The sequence below is a fragment of the Nipponia nippon genome, unplaced genomic scaffold (genome assembly GCF_047370975.1).
Source record: "Nipponia nippon isolate SJK-2023a ecotype South Korea unplaced genomic scaffold, ASM4737097v1 scaffold_1, whole genome shotgun sequence".
Taxonomy (NCBI): Eukaryota; Metazoa; Chordata; class Aves; order Pelecaniformes; family Threskiornithidae; genus Nipponia; species Nipponia nippon.
Genome location: NW_028262290.1, coordinates 167,395,610 through 167,409,717, shown reverse-complemented (window position 1 = coordinate 167,409,717; position 14,108 = coordinate 167,395,610). Strand labels below are relative to the sequence as shown.

Here is a 14,108-nt window from a genome sequence, read left to right as displayed (position 1 = left end):
CCAGGCAGAGACGGGGCCGGAGGAGGTGGCATCGCCTTTACTGAGCCCAGGACGCGGCGCGGCACGGCACGGCATGGCACGGCCCACGCCTCAGTGTCCCCGCGGCCGCCCCTGCCCTGCGTGGCACAGGGTGCCCGGTGCCCCCGGGGCAGGTCACTCCTGCCGGTAGGTGCCGTTGTAGGTGAAGGGCCCCGGGGCGACGCAGGGGCCGGGGCTGGCGGGCGTCCAGCGCTGGATCTCCAGCCGGGAGAAGGCGGGGGCGTCCAGCGGCCGGACGATGACGGGGCCGCGCGAGGCCACCGAGGGGTCCTCGTCGAAGAAGTTGAAGGGGCGCAGGAAGAAGCCGACGGCGTTGCCGGGGGTGGCCGTGTTAGGGATGTCCTCGGCGTGTGGGACGTGCAGGAAGCCGACGGTCACCCAGGCCACCAGGTCCTGCGGGGAGGGGACCGTGGCCGTCAGCGGGGCACGTGGCACGGCGGACCCCCCCGCCCAGCTCCGTCCCCGCCACCCCGTGTCCCCGGCTGTCACCTGGTCCTCGATGCTCTCGTTGTTGCGGAGGAAGCCCTCGAAGCTGACCAGGGGCTCCCAGGGGTCGTTCTGGGTGTAGATGCTGCTGCTGGTGGGCTCGTTCTCGTGGTGCCGCGTCACGGCCAGGTGGTACCTGCGAGGGACGGGGGCAGGATCAGGCCCGCCGCAGGGGGCAGGGAGCCGGCAGACCCGCGGGTGCCGTGGCCGGGGGTCCCACCTCCCACCCCTGCCTGGGCTCCCCCAGGGGTGCCACCACCAGCCCAGCCACACAGAGGGGACGCGGGGGCCGGCGGGCGGTGAGGGGTCTCGGAGGGCTCCGCAGCTCCGGGGGGGCTCGGCACGGCAGCCCACGCTGCTGAGGCCACCGGCCGCATCCGCGCTGCGCCAGGCCAGGGGGGCCGGGGTCCCCCGCAGGCAGGGTGCTCCCAGCTGGGACCCCGGTGCCCCTTGGGTGGGTGACACCACCGGCCCCGAGGTGCCACGGCAGGAACGGGGGGATCTCTCTGGGGGTCACCCGGCAGCCAGGGATGACGGCAGCCATGACTGTGACCGGCTCAGCCCGCAGCGGGGCTGCCAGGGTGGGGACGGGGAGCCGAGGGCACGGTGCTGCCAGGGGAAGGTCCCCGTGCCGTGACCACGGCGGCCGGGTGACCCTCAGGGCTTGGCACATGGACAGCGGGGCTGGCCGTGCCGGAGCCCGCCGGGGCTGGAAGGAGCTGCGTCCTCATGCTGCGGGGAGCCCCCGGCCCACCTGCCCCAGGAGACGCCCTTCTCCTCCTGCCAGCCGTGCGGCAGCACCCGCCCGGCGTGGGAGCTGTGCTGGATGCGGTAGCTGCGCAGGTGGCCCCAGCGGTTGCGCCGGTGCGGGTTGTAGAAGAGCAGGTAGCGCGGCAGCGCCTTGCCGAAGGGGAAGGCGGCCTGGCGCTCGCTGCGGCGGGGCTGCCGGTGCAGCCAGGGCTGCACCACGCGGGCGCCCGGGCTCCAGGGGTTGGAGATGTTCTCGAAGCGCAAGTCCATCGTCTCGAAGCTGTTGCCGGTGCCTGCAAGCAGAAAGGCCGTGAGCGGCAGCGGGGGCCCGGGGCGCAGCCGTGTCCCACAGGGGGTGCCCGCCCGGCGGCCGCTTGCCCGGGGCACGGGGCTGGGACCCCACAGAGATACCGCCCTGGGGGGGGGTTGCCTTCAGAGGGTCCGGGCGGTGCCCAGACGGCAACGCTTCCCTGGGGATGAGGCTCCCGAGCCCCCGGTGTGGGGTCCGGTCCCCCCTTCCCGCACCCTCCCCGGTCCCACGGGAGCAGGGGAGGCCCCGGGGCGGCGGGGGGCTGCACCTGCGATGTCCAGGTCCACCTTGTAGTGCACCAGGTGGGTGTGGAGGTTGCCCAGGAGGTGGCTGTGGACGCGGCTGCCGTAGCGCCGGCCCTGCGGCGTGTAGAAGGTGGCGTGGATGAAGCCGGTGGCGTGGACCTTGGCCTCCATCACGCCGTTGGGGTAGAGGAGGAAGTCCCAGATGTAGTCGTAGTTGTAGACGGTGGAGGTGGTGCGCAGGACCAGCGCCTGCCCCTCCAGGCCGGCGTAGAAGTTGTACCCCCCACGGAAGTCGCTGTCGAAGTGGCGGCGAAGCGGGACGCCAGTGGGCAGCTCGAAGACGCAGATGGCGCCGGAGAAACGCACCGGCCCGTCGGCGTCGTAGAGGTGGTGGGCGTCCAGGTAGGTGGCCACCTCGGGGCAGTCGATGCCGCGGGCCAGCTCGTAGGTGACGGAGCCCATGCCCCAGCCGGCGTCCATGTACTTGGTCTGCATGGCGGCCGGCGTGTGGCCCCCGTAGAAGGCGATGGCCTCCTGCACGCTCACCTCGTAGGCCAGGCGCTCCCCGTTGAAGCGCAGGTCGAAGAGCTGGAGGCCGGCGGAGGAGCGCAGGCGGAAGGCCAGGCTCCAGCCCCCGTACTCCAGCTGGTTGCCCCGCAGCCGGTACCGCCGGCCCTGGGGCTCGCACACCTTGGCCCCGTGCACCTCGGTGGGGGTGCCGGTGGCGAAGCGCCCGCGGGGCTCGTAGCTGGAGAAGAGCTGCCGGGACGGGGGCTCAGGCAGGCGGGCCACCGCCAGCGTCCCCCGCTCGTAGCGCTCGGCCAGCTCCTGCGGGCTGGAGAAGTACTGCCCGTTGTACCAGAGCTGCTGCACTGCCCAGCGCCGCGGGTCGGGGTCCCGGTGGTCCACCAGCACCTCCAGCCCCACCGGGTGCAGGAAGAAGCCCTCCACGAAGCGCTGCAGCACCAGCCAGCTGCGGCGCTCGCCGGGCGCCAGCCCCCGCGGCGCGATGTCCGAGAAGGTCAGGCAGCGCCGGGAGCAGTTGTGGTACCAGAAGCCGGTGGAGTCGCGTAGCAGCCGGTAGAGCGGCTCCATCGCCTCCGCCAGCGTGCGGTGCAGCAGCTCGTACTCCAGCTGGGTCATGGGCCGGGCGACGAAGGGGATGGCGCGGCCCCCCTTGAAGTGCAGCGGCCGGTACGAGTTGGGCCGGGGCAGGGGCCCCACGGCGAATTCGGTGATGTTGGGCTCCGCCTGCCCCCCGAAGAAGACGACGGCCCGAGCCTGGCGCCGGGGCCGGGGGCCGCCCTGGTCCAGGTAGCGCAGGGCCAGCCGCTTCTTGGGGGGCAGCAGCTCCACCAGGAAGAGGCTGTTCTTGGCCAGGGGCCCCCCGTGGCTCGGGGACAGCCCCAGCTCTGGGCGGCTCATCAGGAAGGTCCGCACAGCACGCAGCTCCGCCGGTGACAGGTCAGCAAAGATGGAGGCCTTGTCCGGAGGCGGCACGGTGGGGCCGGGGCTGGAGCCGGGGCTGGAGCTGGGGTCGGTGTTGGGGCTGGGGTCAGGGCTGGGGCCGGCCGTGACACCCAGCACGGCCAGCGCCCAGGTGAGCCAGAGCAGCCACATCCTTGGGGGACCTGGGGGCAGAGGGAGCGGTCGGCCACGGGGCCGTGTCCCTGCCTGCAGCCAGCCGTGACCAACGCTGTCCCCCGGGACGGGGAATCGCCAATCCCCCCTCTCCGCAGCAGCCTTCGGTGCAGACCTGGCGCTCGCCCCACTGGCAGCCGCTGACAGTGCCGGCATCCCGGCAAAATGTGTCGCGGGCACCGCAGGATGACGACAGCACGTGCCAGCGGCTGCTGCTGCAAAGGCCGCCCCGTCCTGCTGTGCAACAGCGTGCCGGCAAGGTGGGCAGCGTGCCATGCCGTGCCGTGCTGTGCTGTGCCGTCTCTCCCACCCTGGGGGAGCACGAACCCCACTGGGTGCTGAGCACCAGCCTCATGGGAGCACCCAGCCCCCCGGAGGGAGCCGTCAGGGTGCTGGGGGTCCGGCTGCGGGCACGGTCCCCCAGCTGAGGCGTCCCTGCCGCCAGCCCGAGCCCCGGGGGCTCGCAGCCCTGCAGGACAAGGGCAGGGGGGGACCGGGGTGGCCCAGCAGCCGGGGACGTGCTCTGCTCGGGGCCGCTTCAGCAGGCTGCGGGGTGCCGGAGGCGACGGGCACGCGGTGACGCCCCGCAACGGCCGGCACCCGGCACGGGGGCTGCGCAGCCCCCTGACTGGGCCCTGCCGGGGGGCTCTGGCCAGCGGCCAGCACCCACCCAGAGCAGCAGCTGCGGCCTGGGGGGACGCTGGGCCACGGCGCTGGGGGGGCTCTGGGGCGGGGAGGGGGCCTGCGCTCTGCCGTGCTCACCTCCCGCCGGCGGGACGGCGGCGCGGGGGGCAACCAAGACCCCGACGATGTCCTGCTCCCCACGGAGCCCCTCCGCCGCGGCTGCCGGCCAGGGTGCGAGGGCGGCAGGGGGGCTCCGGACCCCGACCCGCGGCCGAGCACCCCGGCGGGGGGGATGAGCACCCCGGCTCCCCAAGGAGCAGCCCCCCACCCCTTGCAGGCAGCAGGCAGGGACCCCCTCCTCTGCCCCCCACTCACCTGCCCGCGCTCTGGAACCCTGCCTGCGCCGCGGCTGCCCGCTCTCTGCCCCGGCCCCGCCGCCCCGGGGGCGCTGACCCCCCTCTCCCCCCTCCGCAATCCCCGGGCCGGGGGCCAAATCCTGCCCGGTCCTGCGCGGGGTCAAGGCTGCTGCCGGCCGGGCCCGGCCCCCCCGCTCCCCGCCCCTCCCCGCCCCGGGGGGCTGCGGTTTTCCCACGCCCCCCCCCCCCCCCTCCCGGGGGGCTGCGACCCCCGCCCCGCCGCCCCGCACCTGCGCTCCCGCCGCCGCTCGCCGCCGCGCTCCCTCCCGACACGCCCACGCGTGGGATCGGGAGGGAGCACACACACGACCGGGGAGGGGCCCCGCACCCCCGCACCGTGACAACAGCCCCCCCCCCCCCAAACGGGCTGTGGGCGGCGTGTCCTTCGAGGGGCTTCCCACGCCCCCCCCCCACGCGTGGGGCTGCCCTCCCCCCCCCCCCCAAGTCCTCCCCGCGGGTTAATGAACACCCGGCGGTCACGCAGGCTCCGTCCCCGGGGCCGCCCGGTCGTTCCCCCCTTCGCTCCGGGGGCTTCGCTCTTTATGGCCTCGCTGCGATCAAACTCCAGGGACGAGGCGAGATAAGAGCCGGGACAAACCCACTCGAGACCACGCACACGCAAAGGGGACGGGGGGTTGGGGGGGGGGGGCGGGGAGCGCCGAGGCGCCCCCCGCCCCCCCCCCCCCACCCCCCCGTCCCCAAAAAGCGCAGAACCCCAGACCTCCGTGGGTCGTCCCGTCTCCGTCCTGAGTGGGAAGGGACCACCGGCCCCCAAAGCCCCGTTCCCCCCGAGCCCCCGCCACGGCTCTTTCCCACCCTGCGGCACCTCGCAAAATTGAATGTTTTGGGTGCGGAAGACATTTCCTAGCCTACGGCTGCAAAATTCGGGATGCAAACCGGCCTCCGGCCGGCTGCTTCAGGCTCTGGGCGGCAGCTCCGCGCCCGCTGGAAGAGCAAGCAAAAATCTTGGTGGCCAAAGCGACGGGGACGCCAGCTGCCGCCAACGGCCCCGACCCTTCCCTGCCACGTTCCCCACGGAAATTTCCACCCGGGGATGCTCCTTGGGGCCGGATCGCACCGGGACACGTTTTGCCAAGCGGCTGCACCCACGGGCGTGGGACACGCTCGGTGATGTCTCCCGCCTGCTGTCCCCAGGGATGGGGGCTCCGGGCCACGGGGCCGTCGTGAGCCCGCGCTTTCCCCTTGGCACACGGCAGAATGCCGGAGAAAAGCTGAGCAAGCGAAGCCTGCGTGCAGAAATGAGCACTGCAGAACCAGGCCCCGCAGCGGAGCCGCGCTCCAGGTGAGCTCTGGCAGAGCGCAGGAGCAGGAGCGGGAGCAGGAGCGGGAGCGAGAGCAGGAGCGGGAGCAGGAGGAGGAGCAGGAGGAGCAGGAGCAGGAGCAGGAGGAGCAGGAGGAGCAGGAGAAGCAGGAGGAGCAGGAGCAGGAGAAGCAGGAGGAGCAGGAGGAGCAGGAGCAGCAGGAGCAGGAGTGGGAGTGGGAGAGGGAGCGGGAGCAGGACCAGGAGGAGGAGCAGGAGCAGGAGCAGGAGCAGGAGGAGGAGCGGGAGCAGGAGCAGGTGAAGCAGGAGGAGCAGGAGGAGCAGGAGGAGCAGGAGAAGCAGGAGGAGCAGGAGCAGGAGAAGCAGGAGGAGCAGGAGAAGCAGGAGGAGCAGGAGGAGCAGGAGCAGGAGCAGGAGCGGGAGCAGGAGTGGGAGCGGGAGCAGGAGCAGGAGCAGGAGCAGGAGCAGGAGGAGCAGGAGGAGCAGGAGAAGCAGGAGGAGGAGCGGGAGCAGGAGGAGGAGCAGGAGGAGCAGGAGCAGGAGCAGGAGGAGCAGGAGAAGCAGGAGGAGCAGGAGCAGGAGAAGCAGGAGGAGCAGGAGGAGCAGGAGCAGGAGCAGCAGGAGCAGGAGCAGGAGCAGAAGCAGGAGGAGCAGGAGCAGGAGAAGCAGCAGGAGCAGCAGAAGCAGGAGGAGCAGGAAGAGCAGGAGCAGGAGCAGGAGCAGGTGCTGCAGGAGCAGGAGCAGCAGGAGGAGGATGCTCGGAGCCTTTGCCTCGCAGGGGCGACGGGGCTCGGCGGAGCTCGTGTCGGCACGGCCGCGTGTCGGCCCTCGCCGCTCGGGAAGGAGGGGAGCTCTGCGGGGTCAGGCAGGGCCGGGGTCTGGGGTCCCCCCCGCCGAGGGGGGCAGCTCCGCCGCCTTCGCATGAAGAACAGAAACCCCGGCGGTGCCAGAGGCGGTGCAACACCGTCACCCTCCCTCAGCCGGTCCCCGCGCTGTCCCGCGTGCGGCGAGGGCGTCAGGCGCGTGGGAGAACGCGGCGGTTTGGCACACGAGCTGCTGCGGGGCGTCGTGCCGCGGTGGCTGTGCCAGGGCTACCGCCTGAAAGACGCGGGGCCAGGCAGGGACAGCCGCCGCGGCGAGACGATGCCCCGTGGGGAACAGCCGGGCGGGAAGGCCGGGCCACTGGGCTCACCAGCGACCGCCGCACGTGCCGGTGCCGCGGTGCGCGCCGGGCAGGGCCGGGGCGGGTTTGGCTGCGTTTGCCCCCCTTGCCCACCGCTGCCGTCGCCTCGCCCGGGGGCTGCTGGCCACCAGCCCCCCCCGTGGGGCCGCCCTGCCCTGCCCCGCTCCCGCGGGCCTGGGGGGCTGGGGGGGTGTGGCCCCATGGCGACGCCTCTGCCTGTCCCTCTGGCACCCCGTCCCCATGGCAACGCATCCCCTACCCCCCCCCGTTCCCATGGTGACGCATCCCCTGCCCTGCCAGTACCCACAGCTACACCCTGTCCCCATGGCAACGTGTCCCTGACCCCCCCCCATCCCCATGGCTACAGCCCGCCCCCATGGCAACCTGTCCCTGACCCCCCCATCCCCATGGCTACAGCCTGTCACCATGGCAACGCCTCTGCCTGTCCTTCTGACACCCCGTCCCCATGGCAACGCATCCCCTGCCCCTCTGGTACCCACAGCTACACCCCGTCCCCATGGCAACGTGTCCCTGACCGCCCCATCCCCGTGGCTACAGCCCGTCCCCATGGCAACGCCTCTCCCTACCTCCCGTCCCCATGGCAACGTGTCCCTGACCCCTCCCATCCCCGCAGCCACACCCCGTCCCCATGGCAACGCCTCTCCCCATCCCCGCCCCTCCCACCCCCGCCTCCCCGCACTGTTCCCATGGCAACGCCTCCCTTAGCCCCGCCTTCCCACGCCCCCGTGGCCACGCCCCCGTCACCATAGCAACACCCCCCGCACCCCGAGGGGGCGGGGCCGCGCGGGCGGCCCGGCGGGGGTCGCGAGGCCGGCGCTCTATGGTGGGCTAGAGCGGCTGCTGTCGCTATGGCAACGCGGCCTGGCCGGGAGGACCGGCCTGCGGCGCCGGGCGCTGCGTTACCCCCGGGCCCGGCCGCCGCTCTCCCCGCCCCGGGCCTTCCCCGGCCGGGCCCTGCGCTGCCCCCCGCGCTGCCGGGGCGATCCCGCGGCACAGGGCGGGTTGCGGGGCTCCCTGCAGCATCGCCGCGGCCTCGGGGAGGGCCGGGGGTCTCAGGGCAGCGCCGCGGTCGCCCCGCGAAGCTCTGGCCTGGGGGAGCAAGGGCTCCCCAAGAGCCCCGGGAGGCACGGGGGGACGAGGCGGGCGGCCAGGCGGCGGGCGACAGGGCAGGGCACGAGGGCCTGGAGCACCAGTGCTGTGGGGGGCGGCTGGGGGAGCTGGGGGGGCTCAGCCTGGAGAAGAGGAGGCTGAGGGGAGCCCTCATCGCTCTCTGCAACGGCCTGAAAGGAGGCTGGAGCCGGGGGGGGGGGGGTCGGTCTCTTCTCCCCAGGAACAAGCGATGGGACGAGAGGGAACGGCCTCAAGCTGCGCCAGGGCAGGTTTGGGTTGGGTATTAGGGAAAGTTCCTTCCCCAAAGGGCTGTCAGGCCCTGGCCCAGGCTGCCCAGGGCAGGGGCTGAGTCCCCACCCCTGGAGGGATTGAAAAGCCGGGGAGATGTGGTGCTTGGGGACATGGTTTAGTGGTGGCCTTGGCAGCGCTGGGTTATGGTTGGACTCGAGGATCTCAAAGCTCTTGTCCAACCCAAACCATTCTGTGATTCTGTGACCGTCCAGGAGCAGAACGGTGTCCGCAGGCACAGACGCGGAGCAGGGGGCTGACACCGAGCGTGTGGGACCCTTCCCCATCCGGAGCCTGAAGCGCATCTGGGCAGTGACAGAAACTCTCCCTAAACCTGCTTGGCTGCGAAAAGCATCGTGTTTGCCATTTTACTGGTCACACCGAGCCAAAGCCGTGGTCGTAGACACTTCAGCAGCATTTTAAAATCTGAGCTGCCGAGGCGGCGATCCCCCGTGCGACCCCGATGGGCTGCTGGAGCGCGGCAGCGTTGGCCGTCGCAGAGCCGTACGCACCAGCTGCTGCCTTATAAACTTGGCCTCATGGAGGATTTGGAAAACTGTTCTAGTTTTACAAGAAAAATTCCACTGTTTCTATAAAAGGAAACCACATGAGGATGTCTGGAATCAGAGGAGCCTTTGAAACAAAACTTCTGAGTGGGTGTTTATGTTTCACAGCGGATTAAGTTATCAGCCCCATGCAGAGCGCGGCGCGGGTGATAAATGGCCGTGGGAGAGCGGAGGCCGGTGCTTCCTCTTGCCCTGAGGAGTGACAAAAAGGGGCAGCAGCCGGGGCAGAGCTGGCGGCGCTGACGAACCTGCTTCTGCTGAAGGAGAGGCGAGAGGAAAGCGAGGGCGAAGGAAATGGCTGAGGTGGCTGGATAAACCCGATAGCGCAGCGGGGCTGCTCGAGCCTGCGGAGGTTGCGGAGCCTGCTGTGGCGGGGGGGTCTGGTCCTGCAGGTTTTGTGCTGCTCCATCCAGAAATGGAGTGGGCTGGGGTTGCACAGAGCAGCAAATCGTGCTGTACGGCGCAGCAGGTTAACTGTTCGGAGCCTCTGCGCGCAAGCAGCCTGAGCAGACGCACGATGGGGTGGTCTGTGTCTTCAGTGGCTCCCGGACCAGCAGTGTGACCCCTGTCGTGTCCTACGCTGTCATAGAATAGAATCACAGAATCATGGAATCGTTTAGGTTGGAAAAGACCTTTGAGATCCTCGAGTCCAACCATAACCCAGCGCTGCCAAGGCCACCACTAAACCATGTCCCCAGGCACCACATCTCCCCGGCTTTTCAGTCCCTCCAGGGGTGGGGACTCAGCCCCTGCCCTGGGCAGCCTGGGCCAGGGCCTGACAGCCCTTTGAGGAAGGAACTTTCCCTAATACCCAACCCAAACCTGCCCTGGCGCAGCTTGAGGCCGTTCCCTCTCGTCCCATCGCTTGTTCCTGGGGAGAAGAGACCGACCCCCCCGGCTCCAGCCTCCTTTCAGGCAGTTGCAGAGAGCGATGAGGGCTCCGCTGTCCCTCAGCAGCTCGCCCTTGCCTTCGGGCACGACGGGCACAGGCGTCCTTTCCAGACATATCCCAGAATGCTCACCCGCAGGAGCTTTTCCGTGCCCTGTTTTGGCGTGTCCCACCAGGGACAGGATGAGAGAATTCGGCACTGTTGGACGTGCCGAGCTGTGTTATTTCTGTTGGGGAAGAGCGCGGCGATGCCGTTATCATGACAGCGAGGGTGAACCAGACAAACCTCTCTCAGTCTGTTTTTCAAGGTGCCAATCTTCGTGTTCCCAGGGGATATGTGGTCTGGTGGTGGCAAGAATTGGAGCGATCCTCCCCATGCCGGAGCCTGAGACAGACCTGGCCGTCGGGATAACCCGGTTCTCTGCAGGAGGTGGCAGCAGCTCCGCAGCCTCTGAAGGGCCAGCACTTTTAACGGAGGAGGCTGGAGATACCGAAATGCTCTGCAAAAGCAGCTGCTCACAATATTCCCGAAGGTGCTTTGGGCACATCTCCGGTTTTCCATACAGTGAGGCTTACTCACAGAGACTCGCTTCTGCGTCGTTGGCCCGCAGTGAGGTTTTGCCTCTGAACACATCGCTCTCCTCTTGACCCCGCTTGGGACTTAGCAGAGCTCCTTCACCTTCCCGACGACTTCTCCCCCGAAGCTGAAGCCTCCCAGCCTGCTGTTCCTCGCGTGGAAGCTGCTCCGGCCGATCCCTTTTGGGAGAAGGGGCCCCGAAGCGCTTGCCCTGCTGAAGGATTGGGTGAGCACAGAGCGAAACGGTGGTGCAGGGACATTCTTGTTCTCCTCTGCCGCGGGTGACCCCTGGCATCTGCGTTGGTTTCTGACCTCCTCTCATCTTTTCTGCCTTTGGGCTGTCTCCGAGGCATGCCCTGACTGCTGCTCGCCGATTAAGAAGGGGCAGGCAGCAGCCGGACGTTTCCTCAGGATTTTGCCGGCTGACCTAGGCGTGGATGTACACGGGGGCTCTGACAGCATGATCAACCAGAGAACGAACACGCTGCGTGGCCTCGCGCGAATACGCGTGCCACCCTCTGCCCTCGCAGGAGGTCTCCCTGCAGAGAAAGCGCTCGTGGATGTCTCGGGAGACCAGCTTCACGTCCGCCAGCTGCCCCGGGGCCTCTCACCGGTGAGTCAGAGGCCGGTGCCATCGGCTGGCAGCGTGCCTGCCTGTGCCCGGCAGCGGGCAGGTCCTGTCCCAGCGGCCACCTCCCGGAGCAGAGGGGTTTATCGGATGTGGCATTTCACAATAACCCCCTGCGAGCCTGCCGTGGCCTGGAGCCGTCGTCCCGCGTTCCCTTCGCTGTCGCAGCGAGGGCTGCCGTCGGAGCAGGCTGGAGGGGAAAAACGCGTTTTGAAGATTTTAGTTACGAAGGGGCTGGATTGTGGTGCAACTTGTGAAAAGCAAACACAAGGCCTGGACGCGTCTGGAAAGTTTCAAACGTGTTTCCACAACTCTGCTGTGTTTCTGGTGAGACCTTTGCTGTCCTATTTCTTAGCGAAAGACCTGTTTCTTGTTTATGAGAAAAAATCGTTTGCTGTCATCCCCCTCCAAGAGTAAAGCAGCCTCCTGGAAACCTTGTACCCGCCAAGCAACAGAAACAGGGTGATTTGTCCTGTCCTACCGAACATCTCATCTTCCTAAGCCACCCCTTTATACAGAGCCTCTTTAGACCCGAGTGCCTGCGCTTTGCTCCTGCTCGGCATGAAACAGGGCTGCTTCTCCTTTGCCTTCATCACCTTGCCGCGTACGTCAGGTGCTTTTAAAGCACAGGGGCGTGAAGCTGAGCTTTACCGTCTCCTTTAACGCCGTCCTTCGGAGCCGATCCCTCCTCTCGCGGTGCGGCGCGGTTGCTGCGGTTGTCAGCTCTCCCCCTTCGGAGGAGGGTTTGAATCGCTCCAGCTGGTGCCTTCACACCAGATGCAGTTTTCTTCCGCCTGTTCCATAACTGCAGTCAAAACCCTGGTAATCAAAAGAATAACAAAACACACAATGGTCCCGTAAACTCCCTCATCCGCCAGCTGTTTCTTTCTTTTAAGAGAAAATCTTCCATTACTCAGGCCTTTTATGAGTTTATGCTTCTTTTTGGGGCCCGGATTCAGTGTTTCACCAAAGGGATGTTTCCTTTTAAGGCATAGAGGGCTGCTTTGGGAAGGGCAGCCACTAAATCACCCGAGCTGAGCAGCGCCCGTGCTGCTGGAGAAAACGGGATAAGGGCTTTTAGAAGCCTGACCTTCCTCGCCCCGCAAGAGCAGCTTTCCCCTTGGGCTGCCCCGGGCTGTAGCCTCTCACTTTGCACCCGCAGCTCCTCCGTTTTACAGCACAGACCGTTGTCCCCGCTGCAGGATAACCCCTGGGCGCGGGCGCTGCTAAACCTGCCCCTTCTCTCTCTCTCCTTTGGACACGAAAAGGACCTGCAGAGCCTCGCGGTTGCATCTCGGTAGCTTCGGGAGAGTGCCTGTGCGCCCCGGGCTGCCTGCGGCCTGCCGCAGCCCCCGTCGCAGCTTCCCCGGGGTGTCTTCACCTCGGTCCCGCACGCTGGGTTCATGCCACAGCTCCTGCCCGCTGACGGGGCGTCCCGCGGCCGTACTGGCGAAGCCTGGTGCCCCAGGCTGGCTCAGTTTTGCCTCAGGCGCCCGGGGTGGATTGGGAGCCCGCGTCAGCATCATTTCCGCCCTCTCTGCCGTCCTTTGGTTTTCTTCCCTCTCCTGCTGTGCCTTTTTGTAGCCGTTCGGTTCGCAGGGAGAACAATAACTCAGCTTTCTTTCTGCCTTCTATTTCTTCTCGCAGGTCTGGTTTCTCTTTATCAGATTTTTTCCTGTCCTGACAGGCAGCCTCGAGGCAGGTACCCAACATTTTGCAAAGAACTCCTTTTCCTTTACCCTCTTTTACATGAGCCCTGGCCACCCGCAGTTGTTTTCCCACAGCCTCCCAGTCACACCAGTTATCACGAGCCTGTTTATCTGAGAATGTGGGAGGTGAACTTGTTCCGTTTTTTTGTGATCAGTGATGCTACTTGCCATCCTGCCGGCTACGCCCGTTTGTCACGGATGAGCGGCTGGGTCGCTCAAAGAATTACCGTCAAGGATATTTGCAAAACGTGATTTTAATGGAAATTTATAGAAGTGGGATGGAACCCAGTCAAAGTTACCTGTTAAAAATTCCCCTCGAGCCAAGTGAAACGCTCACTTCAGATGATTGTCTCAAGGGTGAAGGTCGGGCCTCAAGGAGCGAGGGGCCCCGGAGTTCAGCCCCGGCCCTGTCGCCAGGCCGCTGAGCTTCGCAAACTGAAGAGCTGGCATCCCCGTGAGGCGTCCCGCTCCAAGGGAGGCAACTGGTACCGCTCTTTATAGGGTCGCGAGATGACTAACTTGGGGCATCAGTAAATTTCCATCCTGGCCACAATCGAGTCGGTAATTGCTGGAGGTCTCAAAAATTCCAGCGACGCTGGTACAGATCCACCCATACCGATCCGCCCGTTGCCACCCAGACAGGATTCGTTCCAAGGCTTTCACGGGGCGACTGGTTGTTCCTGGTGCGGTCGGCGCTGCTCCCACCTTGGCCACGCAAGAGTTCCTGGTACGTCAGGGGACGTTCAACCGCCAAACTCGTTACACAAAGGCCAAGTCTTGACGGGAATTCCTGAGATTGTAAAGCGGTGCAGGAGCGAGCGGGAAGATGCGCCACCACGCATTTGTCACTAGCAGAGACTTTGTGTCATCCGTGATAACCAGATTGTTTGACCGATGGAGCGCAAGGGTGCTCTGCCGTTCCCAGGGGATGCCGCCCGGCACCGCTGCTCGCAGCGGCTGCCCACACACTGTCTTCGGCAGCGCCTTCCCGTAGCTTTGTCCACGCTGTTTCGCTGAAGTAACGCTTACAGCTGGGGAAACTCCGTCACGAATTTTGGAGGGCAGTTTCTTCACGGGCACGTGAGATGGAACCTTAATCACCCTCTGCCCCCTGCGCATTTATCCGTGTCACCGAGGGTTTTTGTCACCGTTTCTCCTGTGTCTTTTCAGGGTCTTCCCTGAGTGTGACGGGATAGCCAAGAGCCGCTTCTTTCCCGCTGTCCAAGTCTGGGGTCTTTCTTCCTCCGGGCTTTGCAGCCCCCAGAGCGAGCCCTTCTACTTTTGCGCAGGCCCTTCCGTCTGGCGAGGTGTCCTTGCGACATCAGCGCCTGGCTGATGCGTCAG

At 66.9% G+C, this 14,108-nt stretch overlaps 1 protein-coding gene across 4 annotated transcripts; it reads right to left on the bottom strand.

The window, feature by feature from the left end:
- Positions 1-22: 22 nt before the first annotated feature.
- Positions 23-12,723, bottom strand: AOC1 (amine oxidase copper containing 1). Of its 4 annotated transcripts, XM_087732874.1 has the most exons (6): positions 12,146-12,723; positions 10,137-11,874; positions 1,854-3,461; positions 1,280-1,568; positions 529-661; positions 23-432 (listed from the first exon to the last, which is right to left on the bottom strand). In XM_087732874.1, exons 2-6 carry the CDS (start codon positions 10,396-10,398, stop codon positions 154-156), a joined length of 2,571 nt encoding a protein of 856 aa, XP_087589000.1. In that variant the 5' UTR covers positions 10,399-11,874; positions 12,146-12,723; the 3' UTR covers positions 23-153. The 4 variants fall into 4 exon arrangements, with proteins under 4 accessions (XP_087589000.1, XP_087588993.1, XP_087589010.1 ...); XM_087732867.1 differs by having other exon boundaries at positions 10,137-12,723; XM_087732884.1 differs by lacking the exons at positions 10,137-11,874; positions 12,146-12,723 and adding an exon at positions 9,984-10,102.
- Positions 12,724-14,108: the final 1,385 nt, after the last annotated feature.

What these genes read in the sequence shown, in the direction of transcription:
- AOC1 (XM_087732867.1), bottom strand. Translation starts at nt 10,398, where the DNA reads ATGTGCCCAAAGCACCTTCGGGAATATTGTGAGCAGCTGCTTTTGCAG. An exon ending in GGTGGACCTGGACATCGCAG is followed by an intron (nt 1,569 to 1,853) that starts GTGCAGCCCCCC and finishes TTCTGCTTGCAG; the next exon opens with GCACCGGCAACAGCTTCGAG. An exon ending in ACGAGAGCATCGAGGACCAG is followed by an intron (nt 433 to 528) that starts GTGACAGCCGGG and finishes CCCTCCCCGCAG; the next exon opens with GACCTGGTGGCCTGGGTGAC.